Source organism: Trachemys scripta, chromosome 2 (genome assembly GCF_013100865.1).
Source record: "Trachemys scripta elegans isolate TJP31775 chromosome 2, CAS_Tse_1.0, whole genome shotgun sequence".
Classification (NCBI taxonomy): Eukaryota; Metazoa; Chordata; order Testudines; family Emydidae; genus Trachemys; species Trachemys scripta.
In genome coordinates, this window is record NC_048299.1 from 34842644 (window position 1) to 34866454 (window position 23811).

At 43.7% G+C, this 23811-nt stretch overlaps 1 protein-coding gene across 12 annotated transcripts in view; it reads right to left on the reverse strand.

Annotated features, from left to right (window-relative positions):
• The window catches only part of ARMC3 (armadillo repeat containing 3), a 100763-nt gene that overhangs the window by 47606 nt on the left and 29346 nt on the right, over window positions 1-23811 (reverse strand). For 11 of the 12 annotated variants that reach the window (XM_034760278.1, XM_034760274.1, XM_034760269.1 and 8 more), the window contains 6 exons: window positions 15360-15428; window positions 14858-15033; window positions 13356-13550; window positions 11450-11633; window positions 2036-2188; window positions 1806-1911 (listed from right to left, as the gene is read on the reverse strand). In XM_034760278.1, coding sequence (XP_034616169.1) covers window positions 1806-1911; window positions 2036-2188; window positions 11450-11633; window positions 13356-13550; window positions 14858-15033; window positions 15360-15428 — 883 coding nt within the window. Of the gene's footprint in view, window positions 1-1805; window positions 1912-2035; window positions 2189-11449; window positions 11634-13355; window positions 13551-14857; window positions 15034-15359; window positions 15429-16065; window positions 16447-23811 lie in introns of all 12 variants that reach the window. The other variant, XM_034760279.1, reaches the window with a different exon arrangement.

Below are 23811 nucleotides of genomic sequence, written 5' to 3' on the forward strand. Positions count from 1 at the left end.
AGGTTGAGTTTCACTGCCACCACTGTATCAGATGGCTGTAGTATCACGACCACCTGCTGTACCAGCTGCTGCTGCTGCTGGACTGCTAAATTGTGAATCAAAAGCTGCTGCTGGTTGGCCATTTGTTGGAACACTTGTTGCTGATGATGATTATGCGCATTCTGATTGGCCATTCATTTTAGCAGCTGATCCATCTCCATTAAGCTTTGGGAGGAGGTGTTTTCATGAGGGTGTTTCCCCCTGCGCCCAGACTTCCTTATGCAAGGGCTAGGGCATCTGCCTTCATTCTCTAACAATTTTGTAATAGGGTGCATGGAGAGCCAGGTGGCCTTGTGATTGGAACACCTGACTTCTGGCCCCTTGCTTCCCTAGCAGAGGTGCCTCAGTCCTTAAGAAGGGACCCTATGGAAGCAACGCTTCCCAGCAAAGAGTCTAAGTCCACTGCCCTGGGCTACTTCCCACCGCTGTCCCTTCAATTTGGCGTGTGGCCCCTATAGTCCAAATAGTCTGCAGAGGCTCAACTCAAGTAGTATCCCATTGTGGACCTTTTGCAGCATGTTGCCACAGCCTTAGGTCCTTCTGGGCAGGGCAGACATAAAATTGGAGGGGCCTAACTCCAAAATGTCTCTATAGTTCAATCACACCATTCACTCACTGCTGGGTGCTCCTTGGTCTCCTCAGCAGTCTCCCTCAGTCCCTAAATGCTTCTTCCCCAGTGGCTACCCCTCTTTAAGTTAGCCACTATGCTGTTCTTATCACACAAAAATTTATATGTTGCTGTTGGCTTTATGATTTAACACTCTGGCGGCTTATAAGAAGGAACTAATACATAACTAATAAAATGGTTCTATTCTCATTAGTCCCACTTGTGACTAGAATATCCTTAACATCATTACACAGCAAATTCACATCATTTTAAAGATATATCTGCATTCCCATTAAATGTACTTACTTTCAGTGCTTTACAAGTGAGAGAAGAAACAAAAACAAAACTAAAACCAAACAATAAACAAACCCTGTTCTAGGATGAATATGGATTACAGTATCTCAGGCTGGATATTTTTTTTCAAATTAAAGAAAGGGTTAGTGGTTTTTTTAGTTATATGAATATAAAACAAATAGGGGCCAGATTCTCAGCTGGTGAGCTGGAGCTATGCTGATTTGTATCAGGGAAGGGTTTGGCCCTCTCATTCATGAGTCTAAAGTTACTCTTTGGCTCATCTATGACTCAGAAAAGAGCTTCACTTAGAAGTGAAGTTGGCAGGTAATTAATTATAGTCACACAGCATTCATCCTGCATACACATTTAATGTAAGTTATTGCTTTCTGATCTGCATAGCAGACCTAGGATCAGATTCACCAGTCCATGTAAGGTTGCTGTAGGACTGTGTGAGATGAGAAAAGTAAATTTAAACCAGCTTTACATTCCCGATCCTTGATCTGCGCATGGATCAGCTCAGCCAAAGGCTACTGTAATTTACATCGGCTGCCCAGGGCCTCAATGAACAGTTTCTGCAGCTGGACACTACCATGCTGTAGGGATGTCCTGACCACATCCCTTACACTGGGGACTAATGAAGGTGGCATAAAACTGCCACACCAGCTCATCACCATCAAGAGATTCCCCTGGCAGCTGCAGCAGGTTAAAGTCTGGCCTCTTGGCTGCACTACTGTGCTCTCTTTTATGTGCGTGTAACTCCCACTGACATTGACTAGAGATCTAGGACATTGACTGGAGAATTTTTTTAAATCAAAGTATGTCCAGATTAGTATTTGACATAGTTATTTATTAATTACACACTTACCTTGCATTGCTAGGACTGCCTGTTGTGAGATTAGCCAAAGCTATGGCAGCAGCTTCTTTTACCTCTTCATTCTCACTGCTTAGCAACTGAACTAGCTGGGGAATCCCTTTAAAAACATAATTGTGCGTATGCTGCTTTAAATAACCCCTGGGAAACTGTAAAATAATAATATGGTCTTTACAAAATGGAGCTTAATGGAGCTAATTCCATCTCCTCCCCAATTTACTCACCTTGGATTCCAAAAGCATCTTTGCTAGCTAAATTCTCACACATAGCAGAAATAGCTTGAGAAGCAGCAGCTTTAGCACCATCATTGTCAGTTCCCAAAAGGGTGATGAGGCATTTTTCAATCTCTTCTTCATGCAAAATTTTTCTATTTTCAGCTTCACACAAAACAAACAAAAAATAGCATTAATCTTCATAGAAATATGATTGCAAATGAGAAAAATGACATCGGTTTGATCTCACACATTTGTTCCTTGCTTTTGATACAAATGAGAGACTAAAGCCTGGTGTGTGGCATCACAGTTCAAGGCAATTGCACCTACATTCCTCCCTCATGGTCCACCAAGGGCACTCACTCTAGCTCCTGGTTCCCCACCTGCCACCTCTCCTGGGCAGAGACCCACATTAAAAGGTAAGGGATATAAAAAGGATGCATTTTAATAACCAGCTTTAAACACAAATAGCCAAATTCAGTAGAGAGTTTGTTCCCTGATAGTCTTAAAATCACAGAATTTGTGCAGACTCAGTGATTCAGCTTTCACGTTTTCTCTGTTTACTACAGTCATACTCATTAAGGGATATATTCTTCCCCCAGTTATTGCTAATAGAAGTCATGAACATGAAATTTAAAGGCAAATATACAAGTAAAAGAACAATTAAGCTGTGTACTTGATGGTTCCCATACCAGTCACAGTGTTATATGGACCAAACAAAAGGCAAGGGCAGATAAAGTGCAACTCATAGTTCTTCATTAAAATGCAGCTTTAAAGAAAATGTCAAAAGACTTAGGGTTCAATCTTTCCCTATGCTGCACTGATGTGCCGGGGCAAGGAGGAGTGCATAGGAAATCTCTTCTTATTATACAAGCAGCAGCATAGGAGCTTTCCACAGCACTCAAAGAGGGCTGGCCAATAAGCTTGGAGGCCTCACCTACCCCAAAAGAGGTGTGATCTGAAGTTTAGAGGGCATGTCCAGCTCCCTCCCTTCACCTAGCTAGAATACATGTTGCTGTCAGCAGCCCTGTTCAGGGTAACAATAAAGCACAGACCAGAATGCATCCTCCCTGACTGGCAGGACTCTGTAGCAAAGGAAGCACTGGGTAGCAGATCTTCTGCTCTTCATCACTGTAATCACTAGGGCCAAGAGCCAACAAAACATTTAAGCAAGTGCATAACCCATGCTTGTGAATAGTCTCACTGACAGCAATAGGGCTACTTATGTGCTTAAAGTTATGCATATGGGGTAAAATTTTCAAAAGTTCATAAGTGATTCAGGAGCTCAAGTTCCATTGACTTTCAACGGGACAGATATATAAATCACTAGGTCACTTTTGACATTTTTGCCACTACTATTTAAATCCTTTGCTGAATCAGGGCCTAAGGCAAGTTGCAGCCCTCAATCTGTGATCTAATTGAAAAAAAGAAGATAATTTTAATATTATTTATAACATTTAAATGCATTTTATAAATTATTTAATGTTATTTAAAATTGTTCTTCGCAATGAAAACTGAACTTCTGTGATCACTTTGGTTTGGCTAAAAAAAATTCTCAATTTGACCATAAAGCTAATGAAAACTAGATTTTAAATCAAGCCCTATTACTGCAGAAATGACTCAATGCATACCAGGGCCACCCAGAGGGGGGGACAAGTGGGGCAATTTGCCCCAGGCCCCGGGCCCCGCAGGGGCCCCCACGAGAGCTTTTCGGGGGCCCTGGAGCAGGGTCCTTCACTTGCTCCGGGGGCCCCGGAAAACTCTCGTGGGGCCCGGGCCCCCGGAGCTTCTTCTGCTCCGAGTCTTCAGTGGCAATTTGGCGGCGGAGAGTCCTTCCGCTCCGGGACCCGCTGCCGAAGTGCCCTGAAGACCTGCGGCGGGGGGTCCTTCTGCCCCGGGACCCACCACTGAAGATCCGGGTCTTTGGCGGTGGGGGCCCCCCGCCGCCGAAGACCCCAGGCCCCCTGAATCCTCTGGGCGGCCCTGATGCATACATATCACAAGGCTAGCTGTTTTCTCTTTTCCAGCCAGTTTCTACATATTTTATACTCATCTAAACTACATAATCTACATTACAAAGTATAATGCACAAAAACTCAAGTACTGGGAGAATTTTAAGCCACAGCAGAAAGAAACTTGGCACAGCATTGATGTGTAACAGCCAACACTCTCCAGAGGGCATTAAATGGGATTACAGACTGATTTGACAGGTAATAGACTTTGCTTCTGACCTGTTGCTTGCCAAACTAGTCTGTAATCCCTAATAATGCTCTCTGGGGGGGAGGGTCTTCTTGCTTCAGTAATTTGTTTTGATATAGAAAATTCATCATTGCTATATGGAATTTTTGTATTTTTTAAAAATGCTATTCTTATTTTTCCAAATGGCATGTGTGATTAAGGATGAACATTTTTTTCATATAGAGGTAAAAAAGATATTTACTGCCTACATGAAGGCAAATTTAGAACATTAATACTGTGCAGTAGTTCCTTTAAACTAGTAAATATAGCCATTTAAAATGTATTAGAAAGAATTAGAAATAACCTAGAACAGCAGATTTTGATTTGATTTTATTGTATACTACAGTGTACATATAAAGAAAATGATTAACATTTTAAGTTTTATTTTCCAATTGTATTCTAAGGACAAATATTTCTGGCTGACCCTCTCTCTATCTGCATGAGCTTGTCTATTTGGGTTTTATTATGGGCCTATTATGTACAATAAAGCAACATCATTTTGCACCAAAGCACTTCTCATGTTCAGATGCCAACACCATATTTGTAGTGATAAATCTCTTGACCCTGGAATTATTTGAATATATTGATTTAATACTACACAGAGCAATCAGACACAGGCAGCTAGCAGAGTCTGGAGGACCAACACCTCATCCCGTTTTTGAGCACTGAGCCCATCATGAACTAACTCTTGTTGTTTAGGTTTTTGTTTTTTTCTCCTACTTCTCCTTTTTTACCCCAAAACTAGGAACAAAGAGCCCAATACACTATTGCGCTGCACCTTGTGTAATCATTTATACCAAAGCAAAGTTAGGGCAAAGTGGGTGAAATATACTACTAAATTACAATTACAGAATTTAGAAACCATTTTGTTCTCACTTTGCACTCACGTAAATGATTGCATTATTTGTGAGACAACAGTGAATCAGGGTCAAAGCTTATAAACCATAACTCTGGATGTACAAAATAAAAGCCCTGCAAAGGAACTGTATTAAATCCAGAATTTTGTGGCACAACAAAGCAATCTTTAATAGCACAGTGATTAAACTGCCAGTTTGGCCTTATATAAACAGAGCACTGAACTAAAGATGGTGTCCAAAATTTAATAAAATATTTGTGCCACCTAAGTTGCTTTGTTCATACAGTGTAACCCTTTTGTGACATCTTTCCCAACAAAGAAAAGCTAAGGCAAATACTTTTTTGAAGGAGGACATGCAAAAAAATAATGTGTTTACTAGCATCACATACATCAGGAAAAAAGCAACTTCAGTGACAGCTGCCAACACTACTTATTTCAGAAACTGACACTGGTTTATAGCTAACTGTTGTAGTCAGAAAATAGATACATGTACCATCATAACAGAGGTACAATTTTCTATTTTAATGCAAGACCATAATTCTTTTTCTCTACCCTGCTGGAAATGTTCTCAAAATCCAGCTGTGTTCACCAAACCTGCAAAGGGCAGATTACTGTATAAGTTATAACAGATTTTAATGATGAAGTCACATGCTGACTCAGAACTATAATGCACTATATTGGATTTCTGCCCAAGAAGTCATGCACTTACATTTTAATCAGAGTAATAATCAAGTACTATACCAGACACTAGGCATACTACTAATGCAATGAATTTACAAATGCTGCATGTTTAGTACCTTTACAGTACAAAAAAATCCCCAAAACACAATTGCATACTGTTGATTCTGATTTTCCCCTACACTGTTCCTGGTAATTGCTACTGTTCCACCTTTTCTTCAGCTAAGAAGTTAACTTTAGATCATGAACCTGGCTAGCTGCAATGTATTTAACATCTCCCTCTCTCCCTGGTGCCATGTCTAGGAGCTAATTTATTGGACAGTTTCACACTAGCCCAGTTTAACACGTCGTCCTTTCATCTAACTTTCAGCCACCCTAAATCCTACAGTTTTGAGGCAAATATTCTTAATTTTCTTCTCTAACCTCTATTTTTCTAACTTGTTTAATCTACGCCAGTGGTCACCAACCAGTCGATCCAAGAGTATCTCCCAGTCGATCACATCCTCCGGCAGCGCAGCGGGGCTGCCGCTAAGATAGGCTCCCTACCTGCCTAGGCCCCATGCCACTCCCGGAAGCGGCCAGTCTGGCCCACAGCTCTGGGGGCAGAGGGGCAGGGGTCTCCCTCCGCAGCTGCTCCTGCCTGTAAGCACTGTCCCCGCAGCTCTCATTGGCTGGGAACAGGGAGCTGTGGCCTATGGGAGCTGTGCTTGCAGAGAGGGGCAGCCCAAAGGGGATGCAGGGGTGCGTTGGCCCTTTCCATGAGTGGCGTGGGGCCAGGGTAGGCAGGGAGCCTGCCTTAGTAGTAGCCATGCTGCACCACCGACTGGGAGCCGCCGAGGTAAGTGCTGCCCGGCAGGAGGCCACACCCCAAGCCCCAGCCCTGAGCCCCCTCTCAAAGCCCGCACCCCAAACAAGCCCCAAGCCCTCTGCCAGAGCCAGCACCCCGTACCCCCTCGTGCACTCCAACCCCTTGCCCCAGTCCTGACCCCCCTCCCAGAGTCAGCACCTTGTAACCCCTACTGTACCCCAACACTCTGTCCCAGTCCGGAGCCTCCTCCTGCACCCAAACTCCCTCCCAAGCTTGCACCCCTCACTCCCTCCTGCATCCCAACTCCTTGCCCCAGGCTCAGTCCAGAGCCCCCTCCCACACTGCAAACCCCTCAGCCTCAGGCCAGAGCCCGCAGCACCTCCTGAACCCCAACTCCCTATCCCAGCTCAGTGAAAGTGAGTGAGGGTGGGGGAGAGCAAGTGATGGAGAGGGGGGGATGGAGTGAGTGGGGCAGGGCCTCAGGGAAGGGGCGAGGTAGATCCTGGGTGGCCCTTAAATTCAAAAAGTGATCTTGGTCGTAAAAAGGTTGGAGACCACTGATCTACGCCATATATTGTAGTCTGAAGAAGAGACCAAGCCTTTATATTGAAACCATTGACTACGTTTGTAAAGAAAGATAACAAGAAGATGCATCATCACTTACAATTATATCCAATTATATAAGATTGTATATGATACAATAATATATTATGAGTAGTTCTTGTCAGAATGTGCTTTAGGAATGTCATATTGTAGATGTTAGAACAGTAGGACACCAAAATGCAAAAAAAGGTGAGCAAAGGAGGAAGAGAGGTATGTGTTTATATGCAAGAAGTAAGTGTGAAAGAAGAAATAAAAATATATTGTAGTTGTAGGAACATAAGTAATCTGTTTGGAATGCAGTACACAGAAACCTGTCACAGGACTATGAAAAATGGTGTTTACATTCTTATTGTTCATTTTCCCCCAGAATGTCATAATAAAATAGCAACACTGGAAAAATACATAATGAAAGTCTTAACACAATCTCCTCCTCTCCGATCTACTGTGCCAATCATCAACGTACAGAACTCTCACTGACATTCCATGTGTGGAATTTCCATTGACAGGTGGAGAAAATGAATCCATAGTGTGGACTGGAGGGGCAGAGTCACTCTTTTCATATAGCATTTGCAATAGAAATAATTGTAAATATTCAATTGGTCAAACTAGGAGGTTATGAGAAGAATTAGATGAGGACACAAGAAAGGAGACTGGAGAGGCAGGGGAGGGGAAGAAGAGTTTTTTCTAACTGTATATTAAATTAGATAATATGTTTACAAAATGTACATAGATTAAATTTATAATGCTGCCCTGTGAGCTGAAGAAATTGGAGATTGTCCTGTCTGAGGCAGGATGGGGTATCCCCTACAGACAAGGGGACAGAAGAGCTCCCTTTTTCTCCAACAGGACGTGCACGGGACCAAGGAGATGGTGCCACAGAGGGTACAGCAGAGGTTGCGGCAATGAGAAAAGATCCTAGAGATGTAACCGTAACTGGGAAATTGGGGGGAGGAAGGGAGGGAAGCCTCCTCTGAGAAGCCCTGGGATGGGTGTGGAAATATGGTGTCCCATCTGTGGCCAGCTGGGTCATTTTGCCTGAGATTTCCCAATCCAACCACTGAGGCCCAGTGCTGAGAAGGCCAGCTCCACCTTAACCTCAGAATACACTGTGCGACCGAATCTTTGGAGGCAGGGGGAGTCACACAGCCAGTTTATCAATGGCATATAATTTTCATGTTGAGCCATTCTCACACAAAGCTACTGCCCACATGTCATGCTACACCCTCTGGGGTGCACACTCATCTGATCACCAGTGGAAGCAGAAGGTGATAGTTAACGGGGAAACAATAATTGTATGGAGAGATACTAGGATTGCTAAGACCATAGTTAAACTCCATGTAGTGATACCCCATCAAATGCTCCCAGGGTATGAAACCTGGGTTAAAGTTCCCAGTGTAACGGCCTTCACACTACCTACAGCACAGACTTCCATACAGACCCATGAAGGTCAGGAGTATTGGTTGTAGATGTGCTAGCAGACATTCCATTTTCTTTGCTGTTGGGGAAGGATATTATGGCTTTTAAGGCAGAATGGGTGAACTGGACCCCTCAGTTAGCTCCAAAGCTGCAAGGGACCATGTCAGCCAAAATGCAAATGGAGCAGGTGACAGGGAGAAGTAGGGCTGGGTATCCCCTGCATGTAACAAAAGAAACTGATACTTGAGATAGCCACAAAGAAGGGGGAAGTCTGAAGTTATAAAAGGTATTGGCAGACATGCCAGCCAGGGAACAAACTTGTGGGTTCCCCTAGGATGCCAGACAAGCACCCTAGTTATACCCACTTCTTTATGGGGGAGATCTGACAGATATTGCAACCCCATGCAGTATCTTTGGGGACCTTTGTATTACTTTTATGAATGGTTTACATAGGATTGTGTTCTACTCCATAGAGGAGGGTTACCACATCTCCTATAGGAGCTAAAACTGTAGGGGGTGATTACTTCTGAGATTGTCAACTCCAGAGAAGTTCCACCCCTGAGGTGGTTTGTGTATACTAGTTCAAGCTGGGTTTTCCAGAAAGTAGGAAACAAAGAAAGGGCGTTTGGTATAAAAGGATGAGCTTGAACTGACACAAGGCCTTCATTTTGTTTCAGCAAACAAATAGGATCCTTCTGCATGGGTTGGGGCCGCTGCTGGACAGAAGGTCCTGTCTGTTTGCTGGTCAGAAAGAAAGCCCTGTTCGTTTAAACTCAGCCTTTTATACCGAAAATCTTTTCTTTGTCTGTTGGTCTCCGGAGACCCAGTTTGAACTAGCATATGCCAGCCTCCCTCGGGGGAGGGGGAGGTTGAACCTCTCTGGAGGTGTGTACAACCTAAGGGATTGACTTTACTCACCCCACACTATTTTTCATTCCTAGAGGAGCCGCAGTAACTCTCCACTCTTCCCACCAGAGGTATTTTCACGTATAGACTTATTTAAACAGCAATCTCAAGGGCAAAAGCGATGAGTATGTTCTGCATAATTCTGAACTCAATGGTAAAAAAACCTGTCTGCAAAAATAGGAACCATGCTATGAATAATTATAAAAAGATAAGAAAAAACCCTATCTAAATCCACAGGGATTATTAATCTGCAGGACATTTAAAGTCTATTATGTCCCTGCAATAGGAATTTATACCCTAACTTGCCTGACATTTAGATGAGCAGTTGTAGGTTTAAGAGAGGGAACTAGCCCAATTATTGCTATTCAGGTTTAACCAGTGCCAGTGAGGAATATTTTCTGGCAAACAACGCTTGAGATATCAGGTATCTAAAATCATTAAATAAAAGATAAAGGCCCAAATTTTCAGAGGCCAAGATTCCCTTTTTGGAAGCATTTTGTATAGGGTTACCATATTTGCACAGTCAAAAAAGAGGACACGGGGGGAGGGGCCCCACTCTAACCCCCCCCCCGCCCCGCCCCCCCCCCCACCACTCCCCCCCCGCCCCCCTCAGAACCTCCAACTCCCCCCTGCTCCTTGTCCCCTGACTGCCCCCTCCTGGGACCCCTGCCACTAACTGCCCCCCTAGGACCCTACCTGTCCCCTGACTGCCCCGACCCTTATCCACACCCCCACCCCATATTCACACCCCCGCCCCCAGACAGACCCTGGGGACTCCCATGCCCTATCCAACTGCTCCCTGCCCACTGACAAGACCCCCAGAACTCCTGACCCATCCCACCTCCTCTGCTCCCTGCCTACCTCGACCCCTCTCCACATCCCTGCCCCCCTGACAGCCCCCCCCAGAACCCCCGACCCATCTAACCCTCCCTGCTCCCCATCCCTGACTGTCCCAACCCCTCTCCACACCCCTGCCTCCCTGGCAGCCCCCCCGAACTCCCAACCCATGCAACCCCCCACTCCCTATCCCCCGACCAGGGCCAGCTTTAACAAGAGCCCAGGAATCGGGCTGCGCTCTGGCCAGAGTCGCGGGGTTTGAGGCCAGGCCAGAGGTGCTTGGCCGGAACCGGGCCGGCCACCCTGGGGCCCAAGCTGGGCCCGCTGGGGCCGGGGGTGCTCGGCCAGCACTGCTCGGCCAGAACTGGGGCTGGTGCCCCGGGGCCCGAGCTGGGCCGGGCTGGAGCCGCTGGGGCCAGGAGTGCTCGGCCGGCGCCACTCGGCCGGAGGTGCTCGGCTGGGGCCGGGCCGGCCGCCCTGGGCCAAAGCTGCTGGGGTCGGGGCCGGCGCGCTCGGCCGGAACCGGAGCCGCTGGGGCTGGGGCCGGGCCGGTGCGCTCAGCCAGAACTGGGGCCGGTGCCCCGGGGCCTGAACCAGGCCGGGCCGGGCCGGAGCCACTGGGGCCGGCCGGGGCCAGACTGGGCCACGTTGCGCCTCCCTGGAACCGTCCTCCTCGCGTCCCGCCGCCCCAGCTTACCTGCTGCTGTCCGCCTGCCCCTGCTTCTTTTCAGACTTCCCGCGAAGATCTGATTCGCGGGAAGCAGGGGAGGGGGAGGAGCAGGGGGCGGAGTGTTCAGGAGACGGGAGGAGGGGGAAGACAGCTGCGGGGCCCGGGGCGTGCTAAGGCTACAGGGGATGGGGGGAACCGAGAAGGGGCTTTGGCTGCCAAGCAGTGCCGCTTTTCGATCTATAAATAGCCGACCGCAATTCATTTGTGGAATTATTTCTTCCCAGCACAATTAGTATTGTATTACTATAGTATTAGTATTCCCTCAAGCTGGGAAGTGACCCTCAGGCTGGCTGAAAATTCACCCCCACAGGATTTCCATAAGAAATGAACATAGAACTTTAAAAAGTGACATACGATCATAAGCTGCTTTAGTAATTGCCTTTGCTGCATTCTTCTGAATATCAGGAATGGTAGACATTTCTGCAAATGAAAGTAGCTTTTTAAGACCTCCTGTCTGCTGAATTAGTTGCATAGTATCCACATCCTCAAGACAATTTGCCACCACTGCAAGAGCTTCCACATGAAGATCATTAAATTCCTAGTAAGAAAAATAAAAAGTCTTCTAATGAGGATTAAAATATCTTTAACTTTTCTACCTTCTAAGATAATTACCATAATTAATTACTGCACATTCTGGTACACAATGAAATCCATTGTGCATCTTTTAAAAATATGTTGATAGACTCCACAACCTGTGTTAACTTGGAGTCAAGCTTGGTTATAATTTTGAAAAAAATGGAAAGACTCCCATTGATTTCAATGGGCTTTGGATCAGGCCCTTAGAGTGAACTGGGTATCTTAAGGTTTCAAAGAGCTTTACTATATAATTAAGCCTTACAATACTCCAGAGGTAGGCAACCTATGGCATGCGTGCCGAAGGCGGCACGCGAGCTGATTTTCAGTGGCACTCACACTGCCTGGGTCCTGGCCACTGGTCCAGGAGGCTCTGTATTTTAATTTAATTTTAAATGAAGCTTCTTAAGCATTTTAAAAACCTTACTTACTTTACATACAACAATAGTTTAGTTATGTATTATAGACTTATAGAAAGAGACCTTCTAAAAACATTAAAATGTATTACTGGCACGCAAAACCTTAAATTAGAGTGAATAAATGAAGACTTGGCACATCACTTCTGAAAGGCTGCCGACCCCTGTGATACTCCCACGAGGGAAATAAGTATCATTATATTCATTTTACAGATGGTTAAAACTGAGGCAGTAGGTGCTCAAGTGACTCATTCCAGATCCCAGAGCCAGAGCCACTGCTAAGCATAAGCAGACTAAGCAATTACTTAGGATGCCAAGCAGCTCCAGGGAGCCACTATTCGCTTTTTTAATATGTGATGTGTTGGGGAGGGAAGGGGAAGGGATTATTCCTGCTTAGCGCCCCCAGTGGGACAGCATTACCTCTGCCTGGAGCCGTGGAGTATCCAAGTCAGGAATGGAACCTGGAATCACTGGTGTTTAGACTAAATTAAGGGAACAAGATTGGCTCTGAAACTGTGCACTAGCACTGGACAAAATATAGAAAATGGAAAACGGCACATAAAATGTGAATTCTTCCACTATTTGAAATACTTTGAAAAATGTTCAGTAATGTCATTATAAAAAGAGTGTTAACAGAACCAAAACGATAAAACAATAAACACAGCATGAAAACTAGTGATTCTCCCTCTCACTCACCAGGTATAGCTGTAAAAAAAAAAATGATTTTCCAACTACCACTTAGATGTGATGAGATGTTATTTTTATCTGAACAAGCTGACAGGCTGAAAAACAAAACCAAATCTGCTTCCCAGATGATGGTTAATATGAGAGAAACCCTTCCTCTACTTTATCATCTCTCCGCATGTTACTGATCAGTACCACAGCAATGACAAAAACAACCTAGGCTGCTGCTCTTCTTGGGCACCATCCTTACGTGTAGTACCTCATTCATGAGTGACCCATTGATTACACATACCACATTCAGTCTTTTCAAATGAATTATTACTACTCTGGTTACACTAAAAGGGGCAAAACATTCAAAAGGCAAACATTTATTTTGTTTATACTTTTCAAAGAAATAGCATTAATGAACACTTCTCTGGATTTAGTTTACTCTGTCAATTTGTCAGCTCTTACTTCCCACAACAACAAATTTAAAATGATGAAGTTCATTTCTTTAGTAGGATGCATGGATGAAGATTGGATACAGAATATCTGAAACACACTTTTTCAAGTTTACATTTATCGTTCATATTTCAAATAAACTGTACCTTAGTTTCCAGTATCTTAAAAAGATGCTCTAATCCTTGGTTTTCTCTCAGTATTATCCTGGTTTCTCTGTCATTGCTAATTACACCAAAGGTTTTCAGAGCTAACAATTGAACAACTGGATATTCAGATTTCAGCAGTTCCAGCAAGGCAGGAATTGCATTTAGTTCACGAACTGCAGCCCGGCTTTGAAAATCCTGCAGTGAAATACCAAACTGAGTAAGTATAATTGATAGCACAACTGTTGGCTTTCCATAAAGAACAAAGAAACTCTGATTTCAAACATATATTAATGAGCTAATATTTTGCAACTTTTAATTCTGAAGGTCTCTTTCCATTTGGGCTAAAAATGGAAATTGAAATAAGTATTCCACAAAACAATATTCAAAACAGTCCAAAGAATTTTGCATTACTAAAGAATTAATTATAATGTCTAGTCCTGGTTGAGGAGGCTGAAAATACTGATGCTTATCTCAGTCCATATATGGATTTTTTGGAAAAGTTTGGTGAAATTTAGTTTGAGCATTTCAAGTTATCATACTGACAAAAAAGAGACTTTTTCACAGTTTGAAGCACTTGTTTGGTTTCCTCTCTTAGGCTTCAAAAACTAAAAAACTGGTTTTGTTTAATATTTCAACCTTTGCATATATATCTAATCTATATCTATACTGCTCAGTGAAGAATGTATACTATACCATATTAAAATGGTAAAGGAATAAAGTAGTTACAATCTGTTTATAATAGCATATTGCACCTGTGCAGTGTGTAATTTTCCTTATCAATTTAAGCAAGCACCTGGTGCAATTATCCAGATACACCCTGCAACGAAGTCAGCAAGATAGCATGAGAGGAGAAACAGCAAAACATGATTCAGAAAAAAGACTTGTTCTGATGGCCCAAAAAAGAGAACCATGAATTTAATTCATTACTGAATTGATTTGCCTAGCCTCTGAAAAGAACTACTATACAACTGTACCATTCTTTTGCTAAGCAACATATGGGTGACATTAGTGCTGATTGTGAAAGTAGTCAATTACAATACCTGCCTCCCATATGGAAAAAAAACTGCCAACAGTTTTCACCTATATTTAGGAATAAGTTCAAAATCATAGTGTGGATTTGTTTGTAAGAATAAGGCAAGATGCAATTTTAATCACCCTATTTGTGCAGTTTTGAATAGACAGACATTTCTGTAACCCTTAGTATGGGGATAAAGACTTGCCAAATGAAAAAGCAAGATTTTTATTTCAACAAACATTTTTGGGTCTGATTTTGATCTTGCTCACACTGGTGTAAATCAAGAGTAACTGAGCTGAAGTCAAAAGAGCTATAGTAAAGTAAAACTATAGCTGAAACTGAGATGAGACTCAGGCCCTTTGAGATTAAGTGATTTTTTAATAAATTGATAAATTCTAGATATTACAGGAATAGAACCAGATATTTTAAAGTGATTAACCTCTAGAAAAGAAATAAAAATACAATGCTTATCTGTCTCTGTAATTACCTGTACGAGGTGATAGATGCATTCAACAGAGTTCTTCTTAACGTCAGGATCAGGGCTACTTAGCAATCTGATAAGTGGTTCTAGTCCACCTTGCTCAAATATTTGCACTTTACTGGTATATTCAACTGCCATATGTGCTAGGCAAAGACTGGCAAACTCATGGACAACTATATCTTCTACAGGGTGAAAATAAAATTAGGTTTTATTCAATAGAATATATGCTCATTCATCCATTGGGTTAAAATATTATTTGAAAGTCAATAAACATTAGCTGTTAACCTTACCTTACTTTGCTATAAACATGCTGTTCAATCGACATAACATATCATAATACTCAGTAAATTACTGAATTGTGGCTATAAAAGCATTAGGTCAATCACTTATCTAATGTGTTATGACAAATCATAACTTACAAGAAAGCTTTTTATTAAATTGCCTGATCAGACAATGAAAGTAAATTACTTTTGACAGTATTTTTACACAAAGGAGCACTGCAGGTTACCTTCTGGCGCCAGCCGAGCTATGACTGAATTTGTGACATCTAGCTCTCTTAATAATTTTCTGACGTCATCTACAATGAGAGAAAAATAAATATGAAGATCTTTGTGTGGTTAGATGGAAATAATGTAGAAATACAGCTGATGCACAGAAAAGCAAGGTGAAAACTCAATGAGGTTGTTTAATGCTACTCCATGATCCTGAGAAACTGACTTACGCCTTCTCTACACTTAAAAATTAGATTGTTCTAGCTATGTTGCTCAGGACTGTGAAATTTTTTTGCCCTGAGCGCCATAGTCAGGTCATGCTAACTCCTGGTATAGATGGAACTAGGTCAACAGAAGACTTCTTCTGCCAACTTAGCTACCATCTCTTAGAGAGGTGGATTAACTACATCACTGAAAAAACCCTTATTCGATATGGGAAGCACCTACACTATGGTACTACAGCAGCACAGCTGCAGCGTCATAGCTGTGCCACTGTGGTGGCTGTAGTATAAATATTGCTATAGCTAGGAGAGATATATAACTTGGATCCTAGTGAGATGGTAATGGGAAGAGTGAACATATGACAGACAGAGCCTTGCAAGTATCAAAGTGCATACAATTTTTAAAGAAGACAACAGTCTTTGTTGTTTTGATTTACAGACGCATCCCCAAAATTCATTAAATATTCCATCAAAAGACGCAGGAAAAGGAGAGGTTACTCACCTGGTGCAGTAACTCAAGTTCTTCAAGATCTTGTCCCTGTGGGTGTTCCACTTTAGGTGACTCATTATCAGTAACCCTTTAAGAAGGTAGGCGTTTCGGAACACAGTCCGAAGAAAGAACTGTGTTACCTACTGCATATGATCTTGCAGCGTGAACTCAAGCATAGTGGTCAGAAAACATGTGAACTGAAGACCATGTTGCAGATCTGCAGATTTCAGCAACCAGAACATCTTTGAGTAGGGCTAGAGATGTAGACTGATCTAGTAGAGTCAGCAGTCACTCTTGGGGGAAGTGTAATCTCAGCGAAACCAAAACAGGCAATAATGCATCCATAGGTCGAATTAAAAAGCCTCTGAGTGGTAGGTCTTGGGGAGCACCTATCTGCAATAGAAACACAGTTTAGGGGTCTTGCTGAATGGCATAGTTCTGTCCAAGTAAAAGGCTAATGCCCTCTTAACATCTAATATATGAAAGGCAGACTAATGTGCAGACTGATGAGGCTTAGAAAAAAAAATCTGGAAGGTGAATAGTTTGGTTGATATGAAATTCAGAAGACACTTTAGGTAAAAACTGCAGCTGGGATGATAAAGATACCTTCTTCTTAGAGAACAATGTATAAGTAGGATCTGCCATTAGAGCCCCTCATCACCCCAATCCTTTGAACAGAAGTAACAGTCATGAAAAAGGCCAGCTTCATAGGCAGATGTATCAGCGAGCATGTAGCTAGTAGCTCAAAGGACTGTTTCGTGAGACGATTAAGAACCAGGTTTAGATTCCAAAGTGGTGTAGGAACTCTAATCTGTGGAAAAAGATTGATAAATCCTTTTAGGAATCTCACTGTGGTCAGAGGAGCAAATACTGAGAAACCTTCTACTGGCATACGGAAAGCTGCTGTCACCGCTAAACCTTGATAGAACTCACAGAATGGCTTGAATTTTTCAATTCCAACAGGTAATCCAAGACTCAGGAAAGAGACGACTGGACAGGAGAAAGATGGTGCTGGTTACACAAAGATTATATTTTCTCCATTTCTCGTATGATGTCTTATAGATTCCTTTCTGCTATTTAAAAGTACATTTTGTCCTTTGATGAACAGGTGACTTCTAGTCCCAAGAACCACTGAGGAACCAATCTTGCAGTTTCAGAACATTCAGATTGGGGTGAAGCATCTGACCCACATCTTGAGACAACAGTTGCAGTTTGATCGGGAGCCGTCACAGAAAGCAAGTGGTGAGTTTGATGAGGTAAAGAAACCAAACTTATGTTGGCCAAGTTAGTGCAATCAAAATGACTTTGGCTTGGTCCTGTCTGATCTTAATAAGGACCTTTAAGAGCAACGGAGTTGGAGGATATGCATAAAAAGATGTTTTGTCCATGTAATGAGGAAAGCCTCTCCTAGAGATTGGTACCCCATTGGAACAGAATTTCCTGCACTTTGTTTTGGCTACTATGGCAAAAAGGTTGACTTCTGGAAATCCCCAAGCTAGGAATATTTTGTTGAGGACTCGAAATTCCAACTCCCATTTGTAATTTAAGGAGAAATGTCTGCTGAGGTTGTCCACCATGCTGTTTTGTATACCCAGGAAGTAACAAGCCAAGATGACTATCTGACTGGCTGTGCACCAGTTCCAAAGCTTTACTGCTTTGGTGCAGAGTGAGGGGGAAACGTACTCTATCCTGAAAAAAACAACAAGGAGTCTGGTGGCACCTTAAAGACTAACAGGTACTCTATCTTGGTGATTCATATAATACGTGCATACTGTGTTGTCTGTCATGATCTTGATGGACTTGTTTTTGAACAGGGGAAGAAAGTGGAGGCAAGCATTTCTGATCACTCTTAACTTCAACAGATTGATGTGCAAGCACTGTTCTTGTTGTGACCATTTGCCTTGGTCTGTGTGAGGACCCAAATGTGTTCCCCATTCCAAGAGGGAAGTGTCCAATGTTATTATGACTGTTGGGGGATTCTGGTTGAACAGGATTCCTGCACAGACCTTGGAAGGATTCATCCACCCAGTGAATGACTGTAGGACCTGGCTGGATACAGACACCTTCTTGTTCAAGCTGTGTTTGTTGGGTACATAAACTATCCTGAGCCACCCCTGGAGACATGAAAGATGCAACCTGGTGTTTTGTGTCAAAACTCAAGTTGCCATGCGTCCCAGTAATTGCAGACTTGTCCTTGCTGGAACTTGAGGGCTGAGCTACACTTTTTGGATAAGGTCCTTCAAAGCAAAGAACTTATCAAGGGGGAGATAAGCTCTGCCTGTTATTGAATCTGGAAACATTCCAAAAACAATTGTTGTGTAGGGTGTCAATATTGATTTCTCAAGATTTAGATGTAGACCTAGATTTTGGAATAGTGAAGTTGTTGTTTGAGCTGCTGACCAAACCTCCTGATATGATTGACCCTTGAGGAGCCAGTTGTCGAGGTAGGGAAAAACAGTTATTCCTAAACAAAATGGTATGACCGCCATGATTTTTAAGAAAGCTCCTGGGGCAGATGACAAGCCGAAGGGTAGGACATCCGTACTGGTAATGATTGTGATTGAATGTGAAATGAAGAAATCTTTTGTGAGATGGGTGAAACCCTATTTGAAAATAGGCATCTTTGAGATCAAGGATCGCAAACCAGTTCCCTAATTCCAGGGAGGGAATTATAGCTGTTAGGGATGCCATCCTGAATTTCAGATGTCAACATGCTTGTTCAATTGTCTGACATCTAATAACGGCCTCCAACCCCCATTATTCTTGGGTATCAGAAAATATCTTGAATAGCATCCTTTTCCTCTGCATTGAGGTGGGATTGGTTCTATGGCTCCTAGAAGCAATGAGATCTTCTGTTTCATCAATTGATAGTGAGAGAGGTCCCTGAAGAGGGATGGGGGTTGGAAGGGCAGGATGGAGGTAATTTGGATAGTATAACCCAAAGTAATGGCCTCCAATACCCATTTGTCTGATGTTATAGTCCCTCATGCTTCCTGAAAAGGACAGAGGAGGTGTCCAAATTGAGGAAGGGGTGTGTGTCATGCAGCTGAGAAAAACCTGGTCATTGGGTGCTTTGGACGCTCAACCAAACCGTCTAAACTGGTGTTTGGACAATGTTGAAGGTTGGCATGACGCAGTAAAGGTAGTTCTAGGCTTTTTCTTTGAAAACCTCAACTTCTTACCAGTGGTATCGGTGGCCTACAGAAGGCAAAAAATTGAGCAGGGCAAGATATTTGTGCTAACTGAGACCTGCTAAATGTCCTCTCATTTGCAAGCTGCTCTAGAATCCTTTAGGGTAAGAGTCATTCGTGAAGTCTGCAAAAAGCGTATGGCCATCGAAAGATAAATCTTCCATGCTTGATTGAACCTCCTGTGGAAACTCAGACAACTGAAGCCAGGAAGCTCACACCATTGCTTTGGAGGTGGAAATAGACCTGGCTGCAGTATCTGCCACATTGAATGAGGACTTCAGTGAAGTTTTTGCTAAGCTGACCCTCCTTTATTATGGCTCTGAACTGTTCGTGATGTTCCCTGTGGTAAATGGTCAATAGAAGTATTAAGCTTCTGTAGTTCAGTTAGACATATTTTGACATCAGTGCCTGGTGGTTAGCTATCCTGAACTGAACATTTCTGGTCCTTATCATAAGGGGTAGGTTTTGGAGTATGTTGCCATCCCCTTTCATTGACTGGATTCATGACTAAAGAATTTGGTGCTGGATAAGAAAATAAAAACTCAGAATCTCTGGCCGAGACATAATTTTTTTTTTATCACCCTCTTGATGGGGGGGAGGCATTGCCTCTTGAGGTAATTTGCCAGATGAACCTGGCTGGCTCAAGGAGTGCTTCATTAATTGGCATACCACCCATGCTGAGATACGAGGTGTGTGATATGTTTAGAAGCTTGTGATGGGAATCCAGGACTTCTTCCAGGGGAATTTGCAAGGTGTCAGCAACCCACTTCATCAGGTCCTGAGATTGTCTCATCAGCTAATGATGGTGGTGGTGGCATTACTGCCTCATCTAGTGATGATAGGGGGTAACCTCCTTGTCTGCCCTTCCCTCTTGCTCCTCAAAGGTATTCCCGGGCTCAGAGTGGGGAGGAGGGATGGATGGTACCAGGGAAAAAGTCTTCTGTGTTCCCTGTGAAACTGAGTTTAGGTCCCTCAAAACTGCAAGGGGATCCCAGTAAGGCAAATGAGGAAGACCATAAGGCATGGGGGGAGGTATCCAACACTGGTCATCCCAAATGTTGGAAGACAGGGGTCTGGTGTCCTGCTTTTGTTACATCTGTAACAGAGAATAACATCTCCCGGAATAAATCGGAGAGCCTTGAACAGAAAGTTCAGAATCTGAGTCAGAATGCTCCTCCATATATTTTATCTCTGGTGACATCCTCTCCTCATGGGTAGTGGGAGATGAAGAAGAGGTAGATCTCATGGAAACATGAGCAGGCCGTGACCCAGAAAACCTTGCTACCGAGAGATGTCCAGAGATTGCAACGTGGTCTTTCAGATACTGGAATTCCTGCAGTACTGGCAGCACAACAGAACTCAATACAAACCCCAATGATGTTGCAGAAGCTGTTGTGCGAGGCACTGACATCTGTACCAAGGGGGTTGAGGATTCCATTGAAGGCAGTCTCTTGGTAGTAACAATCTTTGGTACTGAGCCCTTTAATACTGAGGAATGGAACTTAGTTGAATTCTTAGAATCCTTCACCGTACCTGAAGTACTCAGAGCCTCACTAGCACTCTTCTGGGGGGTCTGAGGTTTCCAGTGACCGGATCTTCTTTGATGAGGAACTCTGTTCTGCTCCTCTTCTCCCTTCCTTATACTTTGAGTGGGAAGCTCTCAGTGTGACGGTTATAGGCACCTCTCTCATAAAGAGTGTTGGAGACTGCGGGTTTGATGCCTTCTTCCTCTTGGAAGCTCTCGGTGACCATGATCTTGATGACGGGAACTGACAGAAGTGGAGGATCCCTGTACAGGGGGGTTCTCTGCTCCTTGTTCAGCAGCCGGCCTCCAGACTTGCTCCATCATTAACAGCCTATATTTTATTTCCCTGTTCTTCTGGGATCTTCCTTTAAAAGAAGAGCAGATCTTACACTTGCTGGGAATGTGAGAGTCTTCCAAACAACCAATGCATTGGGAGTGCCTGTCACTAAAGGAATTGCTTCTTGACAAGAGAGGCACCTTTCAAAAGTCTGGGGAGTCTGATATCCCTGAAAGGAGAAAATTTGTTCAAGCCCCTCCATAGGGGAAAAAGAAAATACACATTTTTTGAAGAAAAGAACAAGGAAGATCAAATGTTCCTACAACTATAAGGTACTAAACCTGCTACTACAAGGACTAATTATAGAAGCTAAAACACTAATACAGGATGGAAGAGGTGCACAGTAAATTGACACATGCTAGACTCCATCTCTGTCCGAAGGCAGTTGAGAAGGAACTGAGGGCAGTTAATCCATGCAGCCCTATACTACGCTCACACACAGAATTCATGTCCCCCGCAGGCGTCCTTGCTTCCCTGCAGAAAAATGACTTTCTGATGGGGAAGCAAAGGGAAGCCGCCACAGCAGTCACACACTCCTCCCCAGCAGTGTGGCCATGTCATTTTGGGCACCCAGAGCAGCCAATGGAGAGATATATCACTGCTGGGAGTAGGAGGGGAGGGAAGTGGGAGGGGAGGAGATGCTCCAGCCGGTGTCTCCTACCCTGCGCCAGGCTCAGCTCCTCTTCCCCTACAAGAAATGTCCAGGGCCAGGTCAGACCTACCTCCAGAAACCTCCCCCAGCTGCAGGAAGCTCTGCATACCCCCCTGCTTACCGTCCCCATCGCTCCTCAGCCACCGGGGGCAGGGTAACTGTACGAGGAGCTGCTCCTCTGTCCACCCAACCCCCATGCATCTGGACCTCCCATACCTAAACCCCAGTGCTGAGCCTCACCCCTCCGCACCCCTAATCCCCACCCTGCCAAGCCCCACCCCCCTTGCATCCAGACCCCCACTGAGCCCCTCCCCCATTCACCAAGACCCCCCCCACTGGCTGCCTGCAGCCAGAGTGTCCCATACAGAACCCTCTCACCCCACACCTGGATCCCCCCACACCTGGATCCCCCCACACCAGGATCCCGCTGAGCTGAGCCTGCTTGCCCCACACCTGGATCAGGGGCCAGAGCTGGGTGTGCATGTGAGATTCTGTCCCTCTCACTTGCTATCTTGGTGCACCTGGTGTGGAGGGGTAGGGCACTCGGGTGTTTCTGGGGCAGGCCTGGCCCTTGCGCTGTGTCAGGATTGGGTGCAGCTTCACCGCCAATTCCATATTCCGAGGAGGGCTGCAGCGTGATCTCCCACCTCCATGGAGCCAGCGGCCTGTGTTCCCCACTGCCATGCTGGAGCCTCCCCATTTATTAGTGACAAATAAAATATGCAGAATTTTAAAATATTGTGCGCAGATTTTTTTTTTTTTTTTTTGGCACAGAATTCCCTCAGGAGTACTATACAGCCTCAGTACAGGGCAAGAGGATGTGTAGGGTACATGAGTGGGTCAATCAGGCACTGCTATCAAAAATCTCCAACCAAAGGTGGAGGGGTACATGCATACTTAATGTGGAGCATCCACAGGCACACTGATCAAATACTTGCTTCTGACAAGTTATTCAACTTACTAGTTATTGCAAAGATTTAGGCAGCAAACACCTAAACCTAACTTTTGGAATAAACAACAATTTGTTGTTTGGCAAGGATTAAGGATTTTTTTTATTGCCCTAAAATAATCTTTGAAGAATTTGTTTTTCAAAGTAATCATTTTCTAATTTCCTGATGACACAGCACACATAGCAAATTTCATATCTGATTCTCAAAAAATGTAATTTTTATGGGTTCTGTAAAAACTATGACAAAGACATTTTGAGAGAGACTTTTAAAAGACATTATAATTGTTGCCCATTTGCTTAGCATAAACACTGCCAACAGGAGACACAGATTCAGGAACTGACTTGAGACACTTACTCTTTGAGACAGTCGATATCATAATATTATGATGCTGTGTTGCAGCCTATCAACATGTCACAGTGTTCATGTTTGTACTGGAGGAGAAACAGTTAGAGGTGAACCTACATAAAGGGAAAGGACCTAGATGTTTACAGGGGCAGATCCTTCAGACCCGGCCTTGAGGCAATTGTTGGTGCACCAGAAATGGGAGTGTGTTCCAAAAATAAGGGGCAGTATGGAAGAAGGCATGATGATGAAAAGGGGAATAGCTTACAATAGGAGTCAATTAGAAAGAGGCTTGATACGGAGCAAAAGGGCCAAGAGGAAAAGTAGGAAGAAACCAGAGCAGAAATGTAAGCAGGTGGGGAGCTGTGCAGTGCCTTGAAGGTCAGAAGCAGAAGCTAGAACTTGGTATGGAAGGCAGAGGACAGACAGTGAAAAGATTTAAATAGGGCATGACAGGAAACAAAGTTGGTCAGGTTACTTACAAAAAAGTGACATCGTCTGTGATACTAGCAGAGTGGAAACTTATAAAGGATTGGAAAAATATTATTTACTTATATCTTCTTCATTTTCTTAGATAACTTATTTAACCATAGCTTTTGCTGGGGATGGTAAGCAGTAGCTAATTCTTTTTCCTCTACTTTCTATAAAAGGGAAGTTATCAAGCCTTTCTAGACATGCTAGAATTCCAGTAGCTAGCCATTGGAATGTAGACCTAATTATCACATCAATATTAAGTTGTTTGGGGTGAAATGCATTTCTGG